This window comes from Lactuca serriola, chromosome 8 (assembly GCF_051521515.1).
Source record: "Lactuca serriola cultivar US96UC23 chromosome 8, Lser_US96UC23_V15, whole genome shotgun sequence".
Classification (NCBI taxonomy): Eukaryota; Viridiplantae; Streptophyta; class Magnoliopsida; order Asterales; family Asteraceae; genus Lactuca; species Lactuca serriola.
In genome coordinates this window covers 70402281-70426994 of record NC_136415.1, presented here as the reverse complement: position 1 = coordinate 70426994, position 24714 = coordinate 70402281, and the positions used below count along the sequence as shown (strand labels likewise).

Below are 24714 nucleotides of genomic sequence, written 5' to 3'. Positions count from 1 at the left end.
CTATATTTTCATTCCATGAGACACATCGTGTGTTACATATAAGGTACTTTTGATCTTGCTCTCCAACTTTATATAAGGTACTCTTGTTGTTCCACATCCATATGTTTTATCTTTCTAGGTGACAACATCATCTCTCGTACATCCAAGTACCATAGTGTTATTTCTCATTCTAGGGCCGAAGTTGAATACCATAAATACTGCAATTTTCAATCAATGTTGGATTTGCAATCTCCTCAATGAACTCCATTGGGGCCACCATTTCATATTGTGTCAACTTCAATGACATATACTTGAATTTGATTCATGTACAACATCAACACATAAACCATAACAAGATTGACATTTACTTTTTTTAGGATCAAGTAGTCTAACATGTACTTCATTTGTAGAATCAATGCAAAATCTACCAATTATCATTTATGAAGAAAAATATTAGGGCATAAAGGGGAAGATACTTGTTTTATTGTATACAATCAAGAAATAAAATTGTTGTATTGTACGAAATCAAAAAATAAAATGGTTTTATCATACAAAATATATAATGATGGGTTCTTTTGTGCACGGGATGATAATAATTTGAGTTTTTCTAATGCCAAATTGCTAGGTAACCGAATATTAAGGGTTTTTCGATTACGAAATATTATTTTAGGTATGATAAAAAATAAAATGGTTTTATTGTACAAAATAATTATATAATGGTTTTTTCGGATACAAAAAAATAATACGTTGAATTTTTCTAAGGTTTCTCATTTTTTTTTAAATGATTTGTTTATTCTATATATCTTTGAGAGGCCACCGACCCAAATATATTTGGATCGTTCCTGATAAAGTTTATGGTCTACAAATCGTGTTTTTCACTTTATTTTGTAACTAAGTGCATCACCTTTTTTATTTTTATTTTTTTTTGTTTCTTTTTTAAGCAAAAAGTCGGTGAGTTTGTTGAAGAAAATGCAAAGAAGTATATTTTCTTAAAAAACATTTATAACAAACTCCAAATTATTTAAGTTAGTTATATAACGTGACAATCAAAAGACCTTTGACCTAATATTATCAAATTATGATGAAAATGTGTGTCTCTCCCAAGTAATTGAGAGTTCATCATGTTGAACAAATATGTAGATTCAAAAACACGTTCAGTGTGTTTGTCCATTACAGAAAATATTATATAATGTGCCAAAATAACTTTAGATTAATGTCAATACAACCTATCACCTTTTTCATTTTTTCATTTATATGTAGGAACATATTTGAGCAAAAATAAACAACCATGGATTTTTCTAGCACCTAGACATGACAAACAACCATAAATTATTTCAGTTAAGTCATCTTAAAAAGGAATCATGGGTTATAATTTAATAATACCATTACCGGTAACATAAATTTATTTATAACTTTATAAGATAAGATTTCTTTATAATATGAAGTTTTATACAATGATCCCTAAGGGTTTATTTGTTCAATATTTAACAGAAGGACCATAAAGGGAAAAAAAAAGAAAAAGATGGAGGGTGATTCTTACAACATACATAAGCCGCAGTCGAAACCACACAAAAAGACAATGAAAGCTCCGGGTGTATTTATTTTTATTTTTAAATTAACTTTTTGTAATTTTGACACAAGCTCTACCCAGGTTTTACCAATAATTGTGATCCTCTCTCTCCATCTCTATTCTCTAGATAGACACCCCCAAATCTCTCCACCGATTAGCAGGTATGTATATGAATTTCGTAATTTCAGTTCCTGCATCTGAACATCCGTCGTATATGTTCAATACACTTGCTATAATCTCAAAAGTTTCTGAATTTCTGCTTGTTTGTTTGATGTTTTTCAGTTTTTGTATGATTATGATATGATGCAAAACTCCATCGTATTTAGTTAATTTGCCGAAATCATAGAGCTTTCATTCGATTAGTTTTGCCATAGCTAGCGATTGAGGATTCTGTCTTTGATGAAATTTTTTTATTCCCTTTTCAAATTCGCATCAAATTGATTGATTCTGATATAATTCGACATTCGCCCAATCCCTAATTTCCCTAAATTATATCATGAGTAAAGTTTTTGAGATTGATAGAATTTGTTCAAATTTCTGGTTTTGTGAAGGTCTTTGGGGGCTTGAAAAACTTGTCAATGGCAGTTTTTTGAACTTGTATGAGTTGAGAAGGATAAAGGAGGGTGGTGGAGATTTTATAGAAAACAAATGTACCGGCATATGGCGGCAGATCAGACTCATGGTGGACAACCTACTGATAGCGGAGATGTGGTGGTGACTCTTGATCAAATTCCTAGATGGAGTGATGGGGATTTTAGATATTCTTATGAAATTGAAGATCCCAATTTTCCAAATTCAAACTTCCCTGATCCCTTGGCTTCTTCTTCTGGAGCTGAAAGTAGTGGAAAGGTCTCAAGGTTTCCTGTTGACCATGAAGTTAACTCAAAAATCTATCTTTGGAGAGGAAACCCATGGAATCTTGAAGTAGATGCTGTTGTCAATTCCACAAATGAGGTATGCAGTTGTTGACTTGTTTCTTATGAATGTTGACCTTTTTTGTTTGTTATCACCTCATTGGTCAAACTTTTGAGTTTTCTACAGAATTTGGATGAAGCACAATGCAGCCCTGGTTTGCATGCTGCAGCTGGGCCTGGTCTAGCTGAAGAATGTGCAACATTGGTAACACAACTTTTCTATTTATAGTTATAGTGTGATTTGAAAGGGCATTTTGGTAATTGGAAGATGTGATGTGATGCGATTTTTTGCTTCACAGGGTGGCTGTAGAACAGGGATGGCAAAAGTTACTAATGCATATGATCTTCCTGCAAGGTGAGTTTTTGTGAAAATTGTTTGCTTTATTATTTTCATATGTTCTGATTTCATTTTCTGTTATGTTTATATTGCAGGAGGGTTATACATACAGTTGGGCCTAAGTATGCTGTAAAATATCATACTGCAGCAGAAAATGCTTTGAGTCACTGCTATCGTGCTTGTTTAGAACTCCTCATTGAAAATGGACTCCAAAGGTTGTTTCAAATCCATAGGCTAAATTTTACAATCATTTATTATATTTATTTTTATGTAATATACTTGAGCTTATTATCCCTTGGAATCTTTAAATGTAGCATTGCTATGGGGTGTATATACACAGAAGCCAAAAATTATCCACGAGAACCAGCAGCCCATGTGGCAATAAGTAACAATTCCAGCTCTTTACTTGTTTACAAAATGACAAAAATACCCTCACTGTGTGTGTGTGTAGGAAATTTACTGACCCTTATTTTCTATCAGGAACTGTTCGCCGATTACTTGAGAAACAAAAGGATAAAATTACAGGTGTTGTCTTTTGTTTAACAACAACAAATGATACTGAAATATATAAAAGGTAAAGTCATGGATTTTATGTTTTTGTTTTTCCTATATGACATTTATAAGTATATACACATGCCTACACCTTTATTTTCTTTACAAAAATGCAGACTACTTCCACTCTACTTTCCTCGTGACAAAAAGGAAGAAGAGATTGCAATTTCAAAGCTTCCTGCTGATGTTGGAGATGAAAATGGTGAAACAGTAATAGATGAAAGAAAAATCAGAATAAAACCATTACCAAATCTCAAGAAAAGTAGTAGCCCTAAACCTCAACGAGCCTCACTAGATGTTCCTGTTAGTGATCTTGTAATGGCTAGAAGGTTAGTGACCTTTAAATCTCAGTTAATTAATTACAAAAAAATGCCATTTTAATCTTTTTAGGTTTCGTGGGTCCCACTTCATTTTGTTTGATTCTTGACAGGAACTCTTCGCATTTGGAAGCATATTTAGATCCTGCTTTTATGTCTATAATTAAAGATCCTGATCAAAGGCGTAAGGAACAATGGGAAAGAACTGCTCGAGCACAAAATGGATTTAATTTTGCGAAAATGTTAGGGTTTGGTGATCTTGGAGGCCCAAAACTTTCTGCTGCTGAAGAATATTCGTTACATTCTAGATATCTTGCTAAAGCCAATTCTCTTAATCTTTCTGAAATAGCAGAAATGAAGATTCTGTAAGTAGTTCTTGTGTTTTAAATTTAATTAGACTAAATAATATGGTGCTTACACTGTATACTCATGTTTCAGATACAGGGGAGGGGTAGATAGTGAAGGCAGACCAGTAATGGTTGTAGTTGGAGCACATTTTCTCCTTCGTTGTCTTGATCTTGAAAGATTTGTTCTTTATGTAGTAAAGGTAAAATACAATTCTTGACACATGTTTTATTACAATTATTCTGACATTTTTGGAGTGAAAGTATATGATCATTGTTTGAAATTGTTAAAATTATCAGGAGTTTGAACCCTTGATACAAAAACCTTATAGCATTGTTTACTTCCACTCTGCTGCATCTCTACAAGTGTAAGTTGTCATTACTTTATATCTGTAATATTGAGCTAAATATGTATTAGAAATAGAGTATGTTGGATTTTTTTTTTCTACTTTGTAAATATGATTTTGTGGAATTAACATAACAGGCAGCCAGATTTGGGATTTATGAGGAAATTGCAGCAAATACTTGGTAGGAAAAGCCAGCGCAATCTTCATGTAAGACAAAGAAAAATTCAATGTTTGACTTTGACTATTTATTTATAAATAGCAAAATATACAAAAAGGCTGCTTTCATTAAATTAGGGAGTAATTGTTTGACTCACTTATGCAGGCAATATACATCCTCCACCCGACCTTTGGACTCAAGGCTGCCATACTTGCATTGCAACTATTAGTCGATGGCATGGTACGTAATTATCTTGAAATTTCTCACCTTTTATAAAATTTGCTACATTTTATAATATATATAGATAGTTTATATTGATATTGATTTGCAGGTGTGGAAAAAGGCTGTATATGTTGATCGACTTCTTCAGCTTTTCAGATATGTTCCTCGTGAACAGCTAACAATTCCTGACTTTGTCTTCCAGTTGAGTCTTAATCCTTAATCCTTACTTTTTCTGTTAAGTCGTTCTTTCTATATTAAGTAACTTACCAGATTAAGTCATGTCTCTTACATTTAGTAAATGTTTTGTGATGTAGGCATGATTTGGAAGTGAATGGAGGAAAAGGGCTTATTGTGGATCCAAGAACAAAATATGTATACCAACGACCTTAGACATGAGACATCACATTTTTATGCAAATTTGAGCAAAAAGTACACCAAGGCTCTTCTTCAGTTTCACAAGGCTGTGACTCAAATCTGTGACACAACTGTAAAGTTTCCATTTTATTTATTCAAGTTTCCTTCTATTTATAGATGCGAGTTGTGATGTATTTTATTTCCTCCTGTAAAGTTTTCAACACTTTAGATATTGTTCTTGTGAAATTTGTTTATTGTTTGGACCGACTGATAATCATGTTGAATAAATTTTAATAGTAATGTTGTTGATTTTCTTTACCTTGACTATATTATACTTGATTTTTTTTTTTGCGCAAATTGCTGCTTAAACTTTATCCATTATAGCAACCAGCTTATAAATATTTTTTATCAATAAAGTAAGTTGGTTGCTTTTATGGGTAAAAGATAAAGTATGTTGCCTGTATTGGTAGAAACATGCAAATATGTTTGTGAACTAATTATTTTACTTCTATAAATGAGAACGCCATGAGTATAATAAAAAAAATAAGATCTGGAATAATCTGACCCTTGTTGACATTAGAGAAAATGAAGCTAGATGCAATAATGTAGAACCGAAGCAAGAACATGGTGTCCTGTGTGACACACATTTCAAGAGAAACTTGTAACATTTTTAAGTGATTTTAAAATTTTAAGGTTATAGATCAACTAATAATAACTATAAGGTTATAGCAGGTGACAATGGTAATATGCAAACACATTTAACAAGTTAAATGGTCAAATGTATACAAAATAAGAAAGTTGTCTAAATGTGAACAATTTTTTTTTTTTTTTAACAAATTTCTGAAGATTTTTTTATAATTTCTTACAACATTTTTATGATATTTTTTTTCATATAGGTTTTTCTAATACTATGTTTTAAACCTTGATTATAATTTTTTTTATACTTTCATATAAGTTTGTTACAAGTGCTTTTAAACCAAATATTTTATAAATGTTTTAAAGTTTTCTTACAAGTTTTGAACTTGTTTTTATTTATTTTTTTTTATTTTTTTTTTCATACAAAATTTTTTATAACTTTCGTATATTTATTTATAAACTTTCTTTTACAACATTTTTAAAGTGTTTTATAGATTTTGTATGGCAATTTAATATTTTTTAAAACATTTTAAAATTCTTTCGTTAAATACTAGTTTCAAACACTGTATTAAAAAAATTGGAAGATTATAAACTTCTAATTAAAAAGTTGGAATAATTTTAAAACATTTACATTATATAGATTTTTCTTTTTGTTTTTTTATTTGCTAAATAGTAGTTTCTTTTTATTTTTTTTAAAAGACCTTCCATATTTATTGTTACATATTTTATTTATTTACTTTTATTGTTAGATACTATTTACTTTAAAGATATTGTATGTGCTTTAAAACAAAAGAAAATATATATATATATATATATATATATATATATATATATATATATATATATATATATATAAGAGGCAATATAAAATATTTCACAAAACAAAAACATATTTATTAATTAAAAAGTAAAGTTTAAAATTGATCAATATTTAATTAATATTTAGGAAATTATGGATATTTTAAAAATAAAGTTTAAAAAAAAATAATTCAAACAAATATGATAAATAAAATCGTTATTAAAAGTGGAAAAAATGACTTATCAGAGTAATTAACTTTTCGTTTTGTTCACATTTAGACTATTTTTTAAAAAAAAAATTATACATTTAACCATTTAACTTGTGAATTTGTTCACATATTATTATTGTCACCTACTATATCTGGTGACAATGATAATATGTGAACACATATAAAAAGTTAAATGGTCAAATATATACAAAAATAAAAAAAAAATTATCTAAATATAAACAAAACGACAAAAATAATTATGCTGATAAGTTATTTTCCCTTTTTACAACCCTTAATATTACTTAAAAGATAGTTAAATAAAATAATAGGAGGGCTATATCACAAAATAACTTTACTTTTAACCTTTATCACAAAGGACCACTTATTTTGCAAAATGGCATTTCGAAATTGCTTCCTTTTGCGAATGTGTTTTTCAGTGCTCCCACCTCATGAATTTTAATATTATCCACAGATATTGACTTACTTTTTTTGTGAAATTGATTCTTTTTACATAAAAAGTTTTTCAAATTTAAACAAAATTAGATTCAAACAAAATTGTGTAAACGTATTTAGTTTTCATGAAAACGACATGAAATGACATAATTTTTGCATAAAAAATAAAAATTCGTGAATATCATATAAAGAAAAAAAATTCATGAAGCAACATATTTTTTTCTCTGCAAATGGATATCAAAAAATTGTAAATTTGCAAAAGTAACGTTCAAAAAGTCAAAGTTACTCCAAAGGTAGCGGTCATTAATTGTTAGGCTATCAGGAGTGGAGCTTGGAAGACGCGTGGGAGCTGACGTGTCAGCTCCCTTCATGCGTGAACACCGCCCCACCTTCCGGTGGGGGTCTTGTTCCGTGGACGCGAAGACGACTGGAGACGCTTGATTTGATTGGCTATTCAATTTCGACCGTTTCTTTTATTACCGTTTGTAAAAAAAAAAAAAAATTACTTAATTATTTAATTTACTACAAACTCTCTATATATATCACTACATATTACCATTCAAACACACACAACATTTTGAACACAAAGAAACTTACTCTCATTCAAAATACACACTTTCCTTCATGGATCCAAACCAAAATAATTCACCCACCCCAAACACCCCAAATACTCCAAATGATCCTTTAGCAAACGTTGGCTATATGCAATTGTTATCATCCCCCGTTCAACAACAACCTTTATTTACCAATCTTTCATACCACCCACACTACTATCAAAACCAACCACAACCACAATTTGTTCAAACCCAATTTCAACCCTTTCAACAACAACCTCCTCCGTTTTTTCAGCCCCAAATTTTCCAACAGCCACAACCAAGTTCACAACCCTCTCAAGTTCCATTATCGCAATCTCAACCCGTAAACCTCGACGATGAAGACGACGACGAACGGGTTCAAGAAACACAACCAAGTCGTAGAAGGCAAAAAAAATCCAAAGATTCAACAAAGAAGAAAAACACCCAATGGACCGAGGAGGAGGAGGCGACTTTAGCTAAAGCTTGGATTGCCATATCACAAGACGGGGATGTCGCCAACGCGCAATCGGGACATAGCTTTTGGAATCGTATTTTAGACCACTTTCACGCGTTATTGGGAAGGCAAACGAGCCGGACATATGATTCAGTCAATGCTAAATGGCGCGATCTTAGAGCAACGTGTACCAAATTTAACGGCGTGTTTGACAATTTAAAAAATATGCATCGAAGTGGTAGCAACGATTTCAACATTTTGTCAACGGCGTTGCACCAATACAAAATTACCAACAATGGTAAACCTTTTGGCAACCAAAAAGCGTGGGAAGTTTGTCGCAATGGCCCAAAATGGGTCCTTTATCCGGAAACGGCGCATTCGGGATCTACCACCGGTTCCAATAAAAGGCCGAGAACGTCCGAGTCGGAGATCGGTGCTAACCTCGACCTCAATGATGAGTTCGACGCCACCGAGGGTGAGGGTCCATCGGACGTCCATCTTCGTCGACCACCGGGTAGGGACAAAGCGAGAAAGGGGGCTTCGTCTAGCGGAAAATCAACCAACGAGGACATGTTAGCGGAGAAAATCGAAAAAACTCTAAATTTTTTAGAAAAAAAATTTGATGCAATGGAGGAGCAACGCCGGCGACAATTGGCACTCACCAATCTTCAAATCGTAAACACAGTGCCGCAACCCAATCTCGACCCGGAAAATTTAAGGGTCTTTATGAAAATTCAACAAGAAGTTCTCGACCAATATCGCAACTAGATTTGATGTTTTTTAATAATTTAGGTTTAATTTTTCTAAGTATGGATTATGTTTTTTTTAGTATTTTAGTTTTAATTTTCTATGTTTTAAATTATGTAATGTGGTTTTAATTAATATAAAATATGTTATTTATAAAATATGTTATTTATTTAATATTTTATTTATTTAACAAAATGGTAAAAAAATAAAAAAATAATATAAAAGTGAATCTTGTTAGTGGTGACCATTTCCATAGTGGGTTGGTAGTGAAGATGACGTGTCGCAGAGGCGGCGTCTCTTATGAGGAAAATCAGCTCTCCAAATTGAAAGTTATGGCAGTTGATAGTGAGTTCTGACTTCTGAGGCACAGGAAAAACTAACACCATATACACCAGTCAAATTCTGAGGCTGAAACAGAAGCACAAATCAAACCTCAACAAATTAGGGTTCAAGAAATTAAATCCTGCGGTATTCGATATTCACGTTGATTTCCGATTTTTCTTGTAAGTAATCTCATTTCTTCACCTATCTAATTATCGTTGTTCAAAAGTTCAGTATATTTTGGATCTTTTTCTACTTTTATACTGGACGCAGTTTCCTTTAGTTTTGTTTCAAATTGATTATTATCTGATTCCGAGGTTCATTGAGCGTGCATGTATTTTGACAAAGGAAAAGAGTTATCACTGAATGATGAACCCTAAAGCCGTGGAAATCATCAAATTAGCATATAAGTTCGTGAATTTAATGTTCATTACAAACGAAAAAATATGACCATAGATTGTTTATAGAACCATCGTTTTAGTTAATGCTGAATTATTGATTCTCCTTTCTTATAATCACTAAAAACTACGACCTTGAATGTCAATTTCTCTCTATATTAGTACTCTAATGCTGCATTTGTATTCAGTTTCTGCATCATCTGTTAATTTGCTTTGCTACCTGTTTTGATTAATATACTAATCATAGTATCATGACACAAATTGGTATCAGGTTCATATACATAACAGTAGAAAAGAAAGCATATCTGTCTTCAACAAAGGAAAAGTCAACATCATCTGTGTTCAATTCATACAAAAGAATGTCAGTAACCACCATTACAGCATCCACAAACAGTAGTGTGTGTGGATCTACCAATGCTTCAAGGAGACATTTGAGACTGAAAAGAAGCCACATAATCTTTGGGACTGAAAAAAGATTCCTTTCACACCAATGTGTACAAAATTACCCTTTTACAAGCCCTTCAGATATATCTGGACAAAGAAATACAAGGGTTGAAGCAGGTTGGTTTTTTAAAGGTGGAGGTGAACAGGGTTCAGATGCAAGTTTAGAGCACAGTGATAGTGCCAATGAGGATATACTCATATTCTTTTACCAGTTGGATTTGGCAACTAGAGTACAGGTTTTCACATACTTCATTCTTTGTATTATTATTATTATTGTTATTATATAGAGATATTTCTAATTTGCTTATCAAGTTCTACACCTTCTCTTGTTTGTAGTATGCATTGAATTTGGAGGAGTATGATATTGCAAAACAGTTGAGAAACAAGCTCAATGAGGTTTGATAATCTAGTTCAGCTCTTATGGTTGTAATGTTTCATTTAGCACATAGTTTAAGATAGTGTTTGGTATGCTGGAATCAGGGAGGGAATGGAATGGCTCATTCCATTGGAAACCTGATTCTTGAAGGAATATGATTCCTATGCTTTTGTTAATCTTCATTCAATATCCAGGGGGTGTATTGGCTTACTGTTGTAACATTTTCTATAAGGTTGAAGCTGAAGTGATTAAGCAACAAGAAACAAAGAGGGGATTATCCATAAAAAGTGAAGCTCAAGACAAGGGATTAAGCTTGTTGCGCTTCCGGTGAGTTTTTATATAATATTATATTTTTATAGCTTCATCCTTGTATATCTTTTTAAATAATATTCTTTTTCATTTTTTATGTTTATATATTTTCTCCTGCAGAGCAGACCTGCAGAAAGCAATTCAGAATGAAAACTATTCATTGGCAGCTGAATTACGTGATCAAATTTCCAAACTTGAGGCCGATTCTTTGGCTGCATCAATAAAAGCACAAGCTTTTCAAAATGCTCAATTTGAATTTCGTTTAGGCCAGAAAGTCAGACACAAAAAATTTGGTATATTTTTTTTCAGTTTCTTTTCCTTATTAAGACATTAATTATAGTTTGAAATATATAAAAGTGTTGATGATGTTTATTTTATGATTGTGGTGATAAAAGGATACAGAGGTGTGGTTTGTGGAATGGATCCAGTGTGCTGTGAAACAAAATCATGGATGGAAACTGCAAATGTTGACCAGTTGACTCGTGGTCCTGATCAGCCATATTATCAGGTTTAACCAAAACCTCCATTCCATTTTATATCTCTTTTAATTTCTAATTTTCATCAAAAATTTTGTTGATTACTTTAATTCTTAACTATGATAATCAGTCTATTGTATGGTTTATTTTTTCTTTGGTTATTTTCTTGCAGATTTTGGTTGATGTACATGAAGACCCCAATCTATTGGTAGCATATGGTAAGTTTTTTTCTCATACAATTTCATAACCTAATTCCAAATTCCAATTTTAGCCTTAAAATATTAGTATTTACTTTTGTTTCTTCCATCTTCTTAGTTCCAGAGGAAAATTTACTGGCTCCAGAAGAACCAGATAAGGTAAGTATTCATATATTAATTTACTAGACTAGACAAAGCTTTCAAGGGCTATTTTGGATTTTGAGAATGACAAGGGCATTTACGTCTTTTGCAAAAAAAAGTTGCATTCTTTGTCCGATTGACTTGACGTGAGACAGTCTTGTTGTGTTTTGTCGGTGTTTATATGCAGGCTAGGTTTGATCATCCGTACGCATCCTTCTTATTTTATGGTATGGATTCGGCTGGAGATTTTATTCCAGTGAAGCAACTGCGTGAGAAGTACAATAGACCACGACACGAGGTGCCATATGATCCAAAGGATGAGAGGGCTGGAGGTGATGCTTGATTGGATGTAATCCATTGATGTGATCTTGGAGCCTTGCTCCAAAACCCTCATGCCTTGTAGTCGTATAGATAGAATGTATATATTTTTGTACTTGGATTCAGGATGCTTTCTTTTCTTCTTGTTCTTGAAGATTAACAAGTGGAATGTTGGATTTTTCAAATTCGAATTTGTGAATTTGGCAAGATAGAGAAAAGATACAAGTTCAACCTTCAATATCAACAATCCATCCATCTAAATGTGTTTAAAAGTAATTAGAAAATATAATTTTTTATCAGAGAAAAAGACAATTTTTCTTAATTCCCATTAGCTTTTTCTAAAATTTAGACAATAAAAAAATTAAGGTTTTTTTTCATAAACAGCCCACTAATTTCGCAGGCCCCACTTGTGAAATGTATAAAATGTAGGGATTTGAAAAAAAAAATCACAGATAAAAATGCAATAAAATTAGTCCTTCCGATTAACTGATTAGAAATCTTAAATTATAATTAAATAATATGCATACTAGATATTGTATTTATATATAATATAAAAATCCATATAAACATTAATTTATTTCGACAAACATTAATTTATTTAGACAATTTTTTCCATAGTAATAATCCTTATACTAATAAAAGAATCATTTTAATCTTTTTTGTCATGTGTCACTCTAATATAAATTCACATTAAAATTATGTCATGTGTCAAGGATTTATATTAGACAAATCATTATCATAATTAATGAGATTAAAGTTTTAACTAATAGATTTTAAATTTTGACTCTTTTAGTTATATGTTAAATTTAAAGTTATAACTAATTTTAAAATTTTGGTATATCTCATTAATTAATAATTTATTTAAAATAATTGATTAATATTATGAATTTTTGTTATGAAAATTGAATTAATTTTATAACAATGGTTTCCTCATGTTATAAACTAGTATATTATATCATGTTATAAACTAGTATATTATAAGTTGTTTCATTAGTTTGCTTGATCACTTCCATATATCCATTTTATTTTATTTTTTGACATTACGTTTTATCCAATCAAATACATCCTTATAGATTTCCTTGTAAAAATAAAAGGTAAATAAAATTAAAACGAAATGGGTACACGTAAATCTTTATAGATTTCCTTGTAAAAGTGACTATAAATGCGAGATGATTTTGGTTGAACTCGCCCTCCAGAATCATCTTTCACGTACCAAAGATCAACCAAATTCCTCAAATCTGATCCCAGATTCATGCGTCTCTCTGCGAAGATTTAAGAACACCCAAAATGACACAGTACATGCCCTTATTCAGATCTTGCTACACCACAAGAACACTCACTCAACTCCATGCTCATCTCCTTGTCACAGGCCAACACAGAAGCCATCTCGCTTCAACTAAACTTATTGAATCATACGCCCAAATGGGTCCTCTCGATTCTGCAAAACTCGTATTTCAAACCTTCCCTAGACCAGATTCTTTCATGTATGGTGTTTTGATCAAGCGCTATGTTTGGTACGGATTATTCACAGAAGCTGTTGATTTATACTACAATATGTTGCACGAACTAACCCTCATCAGCAGCTTCATATTCCCATCCGTTTTAAGAGCTTGTTCTGGTTCTCGTGATTTGGATGTTGGCCAAACTGTTCATGGAAGGATAATCAAGAGTGGACTTGAATCAGATCCTGTAGTTCAAACCTCATTGCTCAACATGTATGGAGAAGCATCCTACTTAAGTCACGCACGCAAGGTGTTCGATGAAATGCCTGAACAAGATATTGTCTCCTGGAGCTCCATCATTTCAATGCATGTTCGTAACAGTCAAGCAATTCAAGGGTTGAAATTGTTTCGCAAAATGGTAACAGATGGACATGAACCAGATTATGTGACTCTACTTAGTATAGCAGAAGCATGTGGTGAATTGGGTTTAGGGCTACAATCAAAATCAATTCACAGCTACACAATAACAAGAAACATCAAAAGCAATGATAATAACACACTGATCAACTCTCTGATTGCAATGTATGGAAAATGTGGAGAACTGTATACTGCTGAGACTCTTTTCAACAGTGTTTCCAATCATTGTACTTCATCATGGACATCCATGATCACATGCTACAATCACAATGGTTACTTTCAAGAAGCATTGGAGGTTTTTAACAAAATGCAAGAATCTAAAACAGAACCAAATGCAATCACAATGATGGGCATTCTTTCTTCTTGTGCTAGACTAAGTTCACTAAAACAAGGTAAGTCAATTCATGGTTTTGTTATTAGAAAACACCTCGACCCTGATAACAACATTCTTGAATCATCACTGATCGATTTGTATGCCAATTGTGGAAAGTTGACTTCTTGCCACAAGATTTTCGATACAGCTAAAAACAGACATCTAGTTTCATGGAATATGGTTATATCAGGTTACACTCGTGATGGAATGTTTGACCATGCATTAGATCTTTTTAAACAAATGATGTCATGCAAAATGTCACCAGATGAATTCACTATAGCAAGTGTTGTATCCGCTTGTGGTAACTTAAATTACTTTAATCATGCAACTCAGATTCATGGGTATGCTACTAAAACCGGGATTTTGAATGAATTTGTCCACAATTCGCTCATTGACATGTATGCTAAATGTGGTTTTGTGAATATAGCATATAACATATTCAACAACATGGATCATAAAAGTGTTGTGACATGGAACTCTATGATTTGGGGTTTTTCTTATAATGGCAAATTAATCGAGGCCATGAATCTTTTTGACCATATGTTCTTGGAAGGTCTAGAAATGGATGAGGTGACTTTCTTGAACGCGATTCAAACCTGTTCAGATTTGAGGCATCTCAAAAAGGGAAAATGTATTCATCATAAGCTCATTACAAATGTTGATAGATATATAGATACATATATAGATACAGCTCTAGTTGACATGTATGCAAAATGTGGTGATCTTTTCATGGCTCAACGTGTTTTTGACATGATGTCAAACAAAAGTGTCGTGTCATGGAGTGCCATGATTGATGCTTATGGAATGCATGGATATGTTGACTTTGCTATCTCAGTTTTTGATGAAATGATAAAGTCAAAGATGAAACCGAATGGAATCACATTCATGAACATTCTCTCTGCTTGTAGTCATGCGGGATATGTCGAAAAGGGCAAGTTTTATTTTGAATCCATGAAAGATTTTGGAGTTGAACCGAATTTGGAACATTATTCTTGCTTCATTGATCTTTTAAGTCGAGCGGGTCATCTTGATGACGCGTATGGAATCATCAATTCCATTCCGTTTCCACCCAATTCTGGCATATGGGGTTCTTTGCTAAACGGGTGTCGGATTCATAGAAGACTAGACATAATGAACAGAATTCAAGAAAATCTTGAAAAGATTGATGACACGGGTTACTACACTTTGTTGTCTAATATATCAGCTGAAGGGCAAGATTGGAAACAATTTGAAGATGTGAGGTCAAAGATGAAAACCACGGGTCTCAGAAAGCTTCAAGGGTGTAGCATGATTCAAACCGGATAAATTGACACTGCATCCAGGTGTCTTTTTTAAGTCTCTCATGTTCATCAATTCACGTAACTTTAAAACTTGATTCCATCTTCCATCTGAAGCGTATAAATTTGATATGAGGATATAATATGAAGCATCAATTGGATTTTGGTCAAACATCCACGTCATCACAGCTTCACCAAGGTCAAACCTCGAGTGCATACTGCAACCATGGAGAAATGATCCCAACAAGGTGACATCAGGTCTAACAGGCATTTTCTTGATGAAGTTAAATGCTTCTTCAAGGTTTCCATAACGAGCCAACAAGTCCACTAAACACCCGTAGTGCTTCATTTTTGGAACAAATTCAAATTCTTTTGTAATCAATTCGAAGAACTTCAATCCTTCAATCATTCCTGTGTGACTACAAGCAGAAAGAATCGATGTAAATGTTGCATCAGTTGGATCCAAGTTTTCCTTCAACATGTCATTGAAAAGTTCCATGGAGCCACTACAATCGCCTTGTATCCCATGCCCATTAATCAAAGCATTCCATGAAACTGTATTTCTCTGAGGCATTTTATCAAACACGTGGCGTGCGGTTTTTAGTTTTCCGAATTTGGCATAGAAGTTGACAAGTGATGTCCCAATATAAACATTGTCAAAGGAAAGGAACCCTTTAATGGAGTAAGCGTGAAGAGAAGAACCAAGATGAAGATCAAAACAAGAAAGTAGTGACACCATAGTAATTTCATCTGGATGAAAACCTTCGGATCTCATTTGATTAAATAATCTTGTAACTTCATAAGTACAACCAATTTTGGCATACCCGTTTATAATCGAATTCCATGACACTAAATCTTTGTTTGAAATAGTATCGAATAAATAACGAGCTTCTTTAATCATCTCACATTTTGCATACATGTCCACAAGAGCATTTCTCACATTACCATCTTCTAACCCTAACTTAACCCCTAAAGAATGTATCACTTTACCTAATTTCGAATCACCCAATTGTGAACACGCAGATATCACACTTGCAATTGTGACCGAATTTGGTAAAATATCAATCCAATTTTTGTCTGTAAACAATGCAATTGCTTCATTCGGGTAACCGTTTTGCGTGTACCCAACAATCATAGCTGTCCAAGTGACAAGATCGACACTTGGACAGCCAATCACGGCTTCTTGATGCTCGTTCAATAAAGATCGAGCATCAAGAATTGCTCCACATTTCACATACATGTCTACAAGAGAACTTACTATATGTGAATTGAGACCAATTCCACTCTTTATAGCATACCCATGAACCCATTTTCCTTGATGTAAAGCTCTTAACTTTGTACAAGCCGAAACAATGCTCCCGAATGTATGTTGATTGCCTTGTATTAATCCACTTCTCATTCTATTGAACACCATGAAAGCTTCTTCAGGGCAACCATTTTGCACATAAGAAACTATCATAGAAGTCCAAGAAACAACATCTTTATCAATAATATCATCAAAAACTCTTCTTGAACAGTTAATTTGACCACATTTGGCGTACATATCTACAAGACTAGTCAAAACAAAACCATCGGGGTTTCCTGCTTTCACAATATGACAATGAACTTTTTTTCCTTCATTAATATCTCGCAGCTTTGTACATGCCTTGACTACAATCGAAAAGACAACATTGTCATGTTCTTTGAGGCATTTCGTCATACACCTGTAGAACATGATAGTTTCAAGGTGTAGATCGTTTAGGAAATACCATCTGATCATTACTTTCCATGAGAACATATCTGGGTTTGACATTTGATCGAACACCAGGCGGGCGATTTTCGTGTCCCCAAGCGAACAATATAAACTAACGAGCTTGGTTTGCGAATTGAGTTGGGTTGAGTGGCCATTTACTATGAGCAAGGAGTGCAGTTCCTTGACTGAGGGCAGAGTTCTGCATGAACTCAAGAGATGAAATAATGGGTTCGAGGAGACGGAGTTAATGTAAGTTATGGTCGGATCAAGTTCTTGATGGGTTGCTGATGGAATTAGGGTCGTGTAATGAAACCTGGGGTGGAGAAATTTGGAGCGATGGAAGCATATCTGAAGTACATTTTTCAACTTTTTCATGGTGGTTCGTTTGAATGCGTTGTTTGAGTTGCCGGTGACCAACTGTCACGACTTATTTATTATCACATCTTAAAACAATTATTAATGCAGGCAGAATAAAATTATATAGTTAATTTTTTATTTCATATAATTTTGAAAATAATAAGACATTAATTATAGTATAATAACTCTTACACAAAATTATATATAAATTTATAATTATTTTGAACCATATTATAAATTATAGGGTTTAGATTATTTTTTGTCACTTAAGTTTTGGTTTTATACTTATTTGGTCATTTAATTATTTTTAAGTTTTAAAAGGTCATCAAACTTTTGACTTTGTGTTCATTTAATCACTTAACTTTTATATTTGTGCTTATTTAGTCACCTAACTTTTAAATTTGTGCTTATTTAGTCACATAACTTTTAAAATTGTGCTCATTTAGTCACTAAATTTTTGAAAAAATTTAAAAATATAGTGACTAAACGAGCATAATTTTAAAAGTTAGGTGACAGTTTGATGACCTTTTAAAACTTAAAAAGAGTTAAGTGGCCAAATAACACAAAACGAAAAATTAAGTGACCAAAAGTAACCTAAATCCTAAAATATATATCTATCAAAATCATATAATTCAATAACATTTACGGCAGTTTGTGTATAAATAAAACTAAACATGGTTTTTAATTTAATATTATAATTTAATGTCACGATTGCTTAATTTAAAATTTTTATTTATTGATTTTTTAAAATTTCAATCATGATGAATTGACATATGACCCATTTTTTTTATAATTAATTAAAAATCATTTATTTGAAAAAATGAATTATAATAAAAAATATATATGGCAATCTAATGTATTTTGTAGTTTTGTGCTATCGTAAATTATTATCATTATTAATTAATTTTAAAACCATGTATTATTATAAAAGACTAGAATTTTGGTATAAAATTTTCCTTGTATTTATTTTATATTAACTAATTAAGTTGTGTATTATTAGAAATTTGAAAGGTCGGTGACAATTTATTAGAAATTAAAAAGATCACTGGAGTTTCAAAGTAAATAAATTTTCTTCTTTTATAATATAATATTAGTTGCGAGACCCATGCATTATATGAGTTAATTTAAAAAAAAAATATTAAATATAAAGATCAAAATATCTGAGAACTTTGAATTTATAACAAAATAAGTCAAATAATGATTTATTATAATGAAAATGATTTTTATCTTTTAAATTTAAACAAATAATTTAAATAAAAAGAAAAGAAACTAACGAGTTTTAATTTTGGGAATTTTGAAATTAAAATATAAGTTTATTAGTGAAATTAATACCCATTTATTACTACATTTATTGTAATTATTACATCAAAATATTATGCAGAATTTAATAAAATAGAAATTTTAATAAAATGACATGTGAAAAAAAAATTGAATTCAAAATAACCATAAAATAAAATTTTACAAATTAAATACAAAAAAACCTTTATTTATTTATTTATTTATTATTAGAGAGGATTGATAAATTTGGTTAACCATAATTACATAAATAGTCAATATAGTTTTCTTGAAATTTCAACTTTAGTTCAAGTATTTTTTTTTTTTTTTTGCACCATTTTCCCTTTATTTTTGATTTTCTTACACATGTACTCCTTTTTACAAAGGACGTAAAGGAAATTCCATTAACCATCACTACATGCCTTGCAAACGAGGACGATCCAGTCCTAATGTTTTTGAGAAATTAAATATCTTTCTATTTTTTTTCCTACATATCCTCCTACCCAATAAAATGGTGACATGTGTAATATTTAATACTCATTTAATGAGATTTAATGATATTTTAGGATACTAATGGGACACATGTCATCATTTAAATGGGTAGGAGGATTAGTAGGATCGGTAGGATCAAAAGGTAGGAGGATATTTAATTTCTCAATGTTTTTACCTATCTTATTTCTATCCACTACAAGTTATAATTAAGGTCTATGTGATCAAATCACATCCCTAAAAGTCAAATACTAATTTCAAGAAGGTTTATTATCTTTTGAGTCCAAACGCATGCCCTCGCCTATGAATACATCTACTTTCTTCAGCTGATGATATTGCATTTTCTGATATCGTTAATGTAGCGTTCCAAAAAAAATCATGGCAATCTTTTTTCATTTTTAATAAAACATTTTTATAAAATCAACAAGATAATCAATCATTGTTTTCCAGGTAAATCCATAGAAAATCATATTATCAACAATCTCTCAAAACATAAACACTAGGAGGATGTGTGCAATCACGATGTCGCCTTACTTCGGTCATCATAAGTACCTAAAAACATTGAAATCAAAAAGGGTTTAGATCATTTTTCGTCACTTAACTTTTGGTTTTGTGCTCATTTGGTCACTTAACTTTTGGTTTTGTGCTCATTTGGTCACTTAACTATTTTTAAGTTTTAAAAGGTTATCAAACTTTTGACTTTGTGCTCATTTAGTCACTTAACTTTTGGTTTGGTCACATTTAGTCACCTAACTTTTAGATTTGTGCTCATTTAGTCACCTAACTTTTAAAATTGTGCTCATTTAGTCACTCAAATTTTAAAAAATTTAAAAAGTTTAGTGACTAAATGAGCACAATTATAAAAGTTAGGTGACTAAATGTGACCAAAACAAAAATTAAGTGACTAAATGAGCACAAAGCCAAAATTTTGATGACATTTTAAAACTTAAAAAGAGTAAGTGACCACATGAGCACAAAACCAAAAGTTAAGTGACCAAAAATGACCTAAACCCAAATAACAATTGTAAGCTAAAGCTTAGTAAGTTCCCCCAAAATACCCCACACATCAATACATATACAATGCATGCACCCCAGGCCAACAACATAAGACCGGATTGCCCCTGAGCCGACGACACTAGACTGGATTGCCCTTCCCCAACCCACAACCCATGACTGGCTTGCTTCCTAACCCACAACATAAGACTGGAATGCCCCCGAGCCCACAACATGAGACTGAATTACCCTTCCCCGACCCACAACCCATGACTGGCTTGCTCCCGAGCCTACATGATAAGACTGGAATGTCCTTCCCAACCCTCAGTGTGACATCCCTATTTTCACGGTCAATTCAGAACTTTTTATTTATGCTTTATTTATTTCAGAGTATAAAACTTAATGTGAAATTTGTTCCCAAAACATGATAATATCATTATCAAAGCATTTTCTAAGAAATGTATTTCATTTATATTTAAAATCATGGGATGTCATCGTCAATACAAATACATAAGCATAAACAAGTCTTAATAGGCCTTACAACATTTTATTATACTAATGGCCTACAAACTCCTCAAATCACTCATCATCCAAGTGTCTTTGTACTACTACATGTGATACAAAGAAACTGAGTGGGTCAAACTTGGGGGTCTGGTGAGCACGTAGGGTTTTCAACCCATAGTAAATAAGTTCTTTAATTATATAAAGATTCACCCGATCACCCATTCCCTTTAATCTTACATATTGGTCCTAAAATATTGATCTCAAGGGACCTATCCTAAGGATCATCATTAGCAACAAGTAGAAAATATTGCTTCGGGGATTCCTATAGCAATATGTTTCAATAAGGTAACGATGGGGGAATAGAGTACATCAAATGAACATATAGTTTATTAACACCTACAGGTTGCAATCCTTTCAGTGTTACCACTGGACTGTCTAGAATAGTCAATGGTCGTCATCTATACTCTGCTAGATGACTGGGTTCATCCATAGTCAAGTCCTCTCATCATCATATCTTCATTTTCATCACCCATCACTACCCAATATATATTTTATATATGAAAATAGATATACGATTAAATCAAGTAAAAATAAAATATTTTATCTAACACATATAGCAAGTAATTCGAATAATAGGCACACATAGCGTTTAACCATGTAGATACTTTATATCTATGTGTAAGCTGAAAGTAACTATGCGCTCACTTGTTAAAGTGATGACTGGAAAGTTGGGCAGCGCTTCGCTTCAGCACTTAGCCTTTCCTTTGATGTGACCTAGGTTCAATTATCACTAAGTCTTAGTTTATTATTTCTTATGACTAATTAATAGTCTAGATTCCTTAATAATCCCAATGTATACTGAGAGTTCTATCAAATAAGAATCAGACGTGCAGGAAAGTTGGGAGGCATGATCATTTTGACATAATAACTTTTCTAAAATCCAACAACCAAACCAACATTACCATTCTAGGCACCTCTCCTGTAAGTAGATCAATTAGTATAACGATTTGGAATTGCTGATAATTCTTATTTAGAGATTTATAACAACGAGTACGAATATATATATATATATATATATATATATATATATATATATATATATATATATATATATATATATATATTACACTAAAATAATATTGAGTGTAATTTAACTTATAGAGATTTCTTAGACAAAAGTTTGAAAATTGCACTGGCTGAACTCTGGCCAGCTAGCTACTACTTATCGAACACCCATGGGTTGCAGGGCTCCGCCGGAGTACCAAAAACTAAGGGAAAATGGGCTAAAATCGAGAGAAACTCGAGAGAGAAGTTTGTGTACGGTGTGGAGATCGAATGCGTAGGATAAAGCTATTTATAGGCTGAATGTGGGGCATGTGTGTTGTGCACAGACAGGGTGCATGTCATGCCCAAGTGTGGTCGACAATCTTCTCTTACCCTACCATCGGCTGCTGATGAACTCCTTCCAATGCCAACTAACTACCTCATGAATACAATCACATGCCACAAAGCTTATTGATATGGGCATATTTAGTCATATAATTTATATATATTATCTTAATACTTTATGTTGATTTTATCTCATTTAATGAACAAAAGGTGCTTAGTTAGTTTAGAATTTCATTTTTCAGCAACAATGACATGCTCGGGTGGAAAAGGAAGTGGATTTAGCAATTGGAAGCTTGGATCTTGGATTTTGAAGAAAGAAGGATGTTGTTGGACAGCTTGATCCTTCGTCAGTGTTTTGGCCATATATCATGGATCGTAACTCCAATTGACGAGATTCAAAATGTTCTGAAAACAAGACATAATTTCAGACGACTTTTGTGTTTTGAGAAAATGTTGATTCCAACAGAACTCGACGAGTTGGTCTGAAGTTTCTCAATTCTTGACGCTGATTTGCCGTACACGCGATTTAAATGAAAAACTTGACGAGTTTTTCCCAAAAACTCGTCGAGTTGGCTCTGTTTTCAGAATTTATATATTGAAATGCTTTCATTCGGAACCCTAACTAATTCTGGAAGCTTTGGACGATTTTTGGAGGCCAGAAGGGTTCTTGGAGCTCTGGTTTTCGAGACTTCAACCTAGTAGTCAAGTTAGAAGAGATAAAAGGCAATAAACACTATACTTTTTCTTAATATTTTGCATAAACTATGTTTACATCATTATATTTCGTTTTTGGATTGTTAATTGTTGTAGACATGAGCTAAAAACTCTTTGCTTCTGTTTAGGGTAGATAAAATTATAACTATGGTTTGATTTTATGGCATGGATTAGTTTTGATTTAGTGAATTGTCTTGTTAAGCTTGTTAAATACCCTTATGTGTTAACAATAATTATTTTGTGTTAATAATCAAGTTATTGAGTTACATGAACATAATCTTAATTGCTTGAATCATATGGATTTGTGAAAACAATATTGTATGCCTAGAATTAGTGAATATGAACCTAGGATTAACTAAGAAAATAAGTAAGTTAATGTGTAAGCTTGTATGATGAACAACCATACATGAGTTAATTGAATTGACAAATTTAGTTAGCTAATACTACAAGTCTTACTTGATTTGAATTAAACAACTAGGAAACTCGTTAGTTTAATCAATTGGCCACTGTTTGAATTAACTAGTTTGCTAAGTATTAGTAATAGTGAACATGAATCTAACCACATTAGAAATCGGTAGCCAATGACATATTAATCCATTGCAGTTGCCATGAAATCAACCATAGGAATAAGTGAGTCGAACCTAAACAGAAGTCTCTTTTATCATTGAATTTAGTTACCTTCTATTCTATTTAGTTGTTTAGTTGTCTTTTGTTTTAGTGTTATTTGCTTAATTAAGTTTTCTAGTCTTGCAAAACTAGAGAGAAACCCTCATTTTAATTAATTGTTTTATTTAGATAATATCAGTATTAATTTTAGCTGTTACCATTCCCTGTGTTCGATACCTTACTTACTTAAACTAAACTGCTATCGATAGGTACACTGCCTACGTGTGTTTGATTTTATTTGAGTTTTTTAGTATTAAAACTAGTTCGTTTAACACACATCACTTATATAATCCTTCGACTAAGATACTCATCCCTACAACAATTAGACTCAGACGAGAGCTGCGCAGTAGGACCATATCAATCATTCTGAGATTATTTAACATTCGCAGCATGTGACTTAACATATTCATTTAATAGTTAACCCATATCATCAAGAGTCCCATAAACATAAAACCAACAACATTCGTGCAGTGACACTCCAATCCGTAGACCAATCATATGACATCTCGAGCTCAATGGCTACCAACGTCTTTGTTTTACTAACATACTTCCTAGGCTCTCCTAGGATTCCTCAACCCACCATACTATCAGCTACTGAAGATCCCCTAGTAATGTCAATTAACTACTTCATGAATACAACTGCATGTAACAAAGCTTAGATAATCCTTCGACTAAAAGACTCAACCCTACAACAGTTAGATACATACGAGAGATGTGTCGTAGGGCCAAATCAATCACTCTGAGACTATTTAATCTCTACAGCATGCAACTTAACATATTCATGGAATAATTAGCTTACATTAATATGAGTCCCACAAAGCACAAAGCAAGCAACATTCAGGCATCAGAAAGTCTAACCAATTTACCACCTAATCAGGCCATTCTATCCAAACTAGCATGCAACTCTAAAAGCTCAAACAACAGGCATCAAAGGCATCTCTCCTAACAAGAAATCTTGTGCAGATCCTTAGCCCTAATATAGCATGAAATTCTCATAACATATAACATAACAAACATGTATAAGTATTCTAGAAATCACTTACTTGAGCTCGAATGATTGCACGCACCACACCCCTTTCTTTTATTAGAAAATCCTTTAATAAAACATTTATTTTTATGCAAAACCTACCAAACCCTTAGT

The 24714-nt window shown here is 32.3% G+C and overlaps 4 protein-coding genes across 5 annotated transcripts; 3 read left to right on the top strand and 1 right to left on the bottom strand.

Moving 5' to 3' along the window:
* Window positions 1-1562: 1562 nt before the first annotated feature.
* Window positions 1563-5411, top strand: LOC145069433 (appr-1-p processing enzyme family protein). The gene is made up of 15 exons (XM_079016365.1): window positions 1563-1710; window positions 2101-2503; window positions 2591-2668; window positions 2763-2818; window positions 2896-3015; window positions 3115-3185; window positions 3281-3374; window positions 3469-3681; window positions 3783-4034; window positions 4108-4216; window positions 4314-4381; window positions 4498-4567; window positions 4683-4757; window positions 4849-4940; window positions 5054-5411. Exons 2-15 carry the CDS (start codon window positions 2198-2200, stop codon window positions 5127-5129), a joined length of 1680 nt encoding a protein of 559 aa, XP_078872491.1. The 5' UTR covers window positions 1563-1710; window positions 2101-2197; the 3' UTR covers window positions 5130-5411.
* A 3878-nt stretch (window positions 5412-9289) lies between these two features.
* On the top strand, window positions 9290-12130 carry LOC145069290 (uvrB/uvrC motif-containing protein). Of its 2 annotated transcripts, none has more exons than XM_079016230.1 (9): window positions 9290-9468; window positions 9956-10364; window positions 10465-10524; window positions 10737-10831; window positions 10934-11106; window positions 11209-11321; window positions 11462-11507; window positions 11605-11645; window positions 11815-12130. In XM_079016230.1, the coding sequence occupies exons 2-9, from the start codon at window positions 10044-10046 to the stop codon at window positions 11968-11970; spliced, it is 1005 nt and encodes a 334-aa protein (XP_078872356.1). In that variant the 5' UTR covers window positions 9290-9468; window positions 9956-10043; the 3' UTR covers window positions 11971-12130. The 2 variants fall into 2 exon arrangements, with proteins under 2 accessions (XP_078872356.1, XP_078872355.1); XM_079016229.1 differs by lacking the exon at window positions 9290-9468 and adding an exon at window positions 9553-9696.
* Window positions 12131-13081: 951 nt separating this feature from the next.
* Window positions 13082-16354, top strand: LOC145067157 (Tetratricopeptide repeat (TPR)-like superfamily protein). Its single transcript, XM_079014354.1, has one exon. The coding sequence runs from the start codon at window positions 13233-13235 to the stop codon at window positions 15480-15482; it is 2250 nt and encodes a 749-aa protein (XP_078870480.1). The 5' UTR covers window positions 13082-13232; the 3' UTR covers window positions 15483-16354.
* Window positions 15532-17246, bottom strand: LOC145067000 (Pentatricopeptide repeat (PPR) superfamily protein). Its single transcript, XM_079014231.1, has 2 exons — window positions 15661-17246; window positions 15532-15565 (listed from the first exon to the last, which is right to left on the bottom strand). Exons 1-2 carry the CDS (start codon window positions 17244-17246, stop codon window positions 15532-15534), a joined length of 1620 nt encoding a protein of 539 aa, XP_078870357.1.
* Window positions 17247-24714: the final 7468 nt, after the last annotated feature.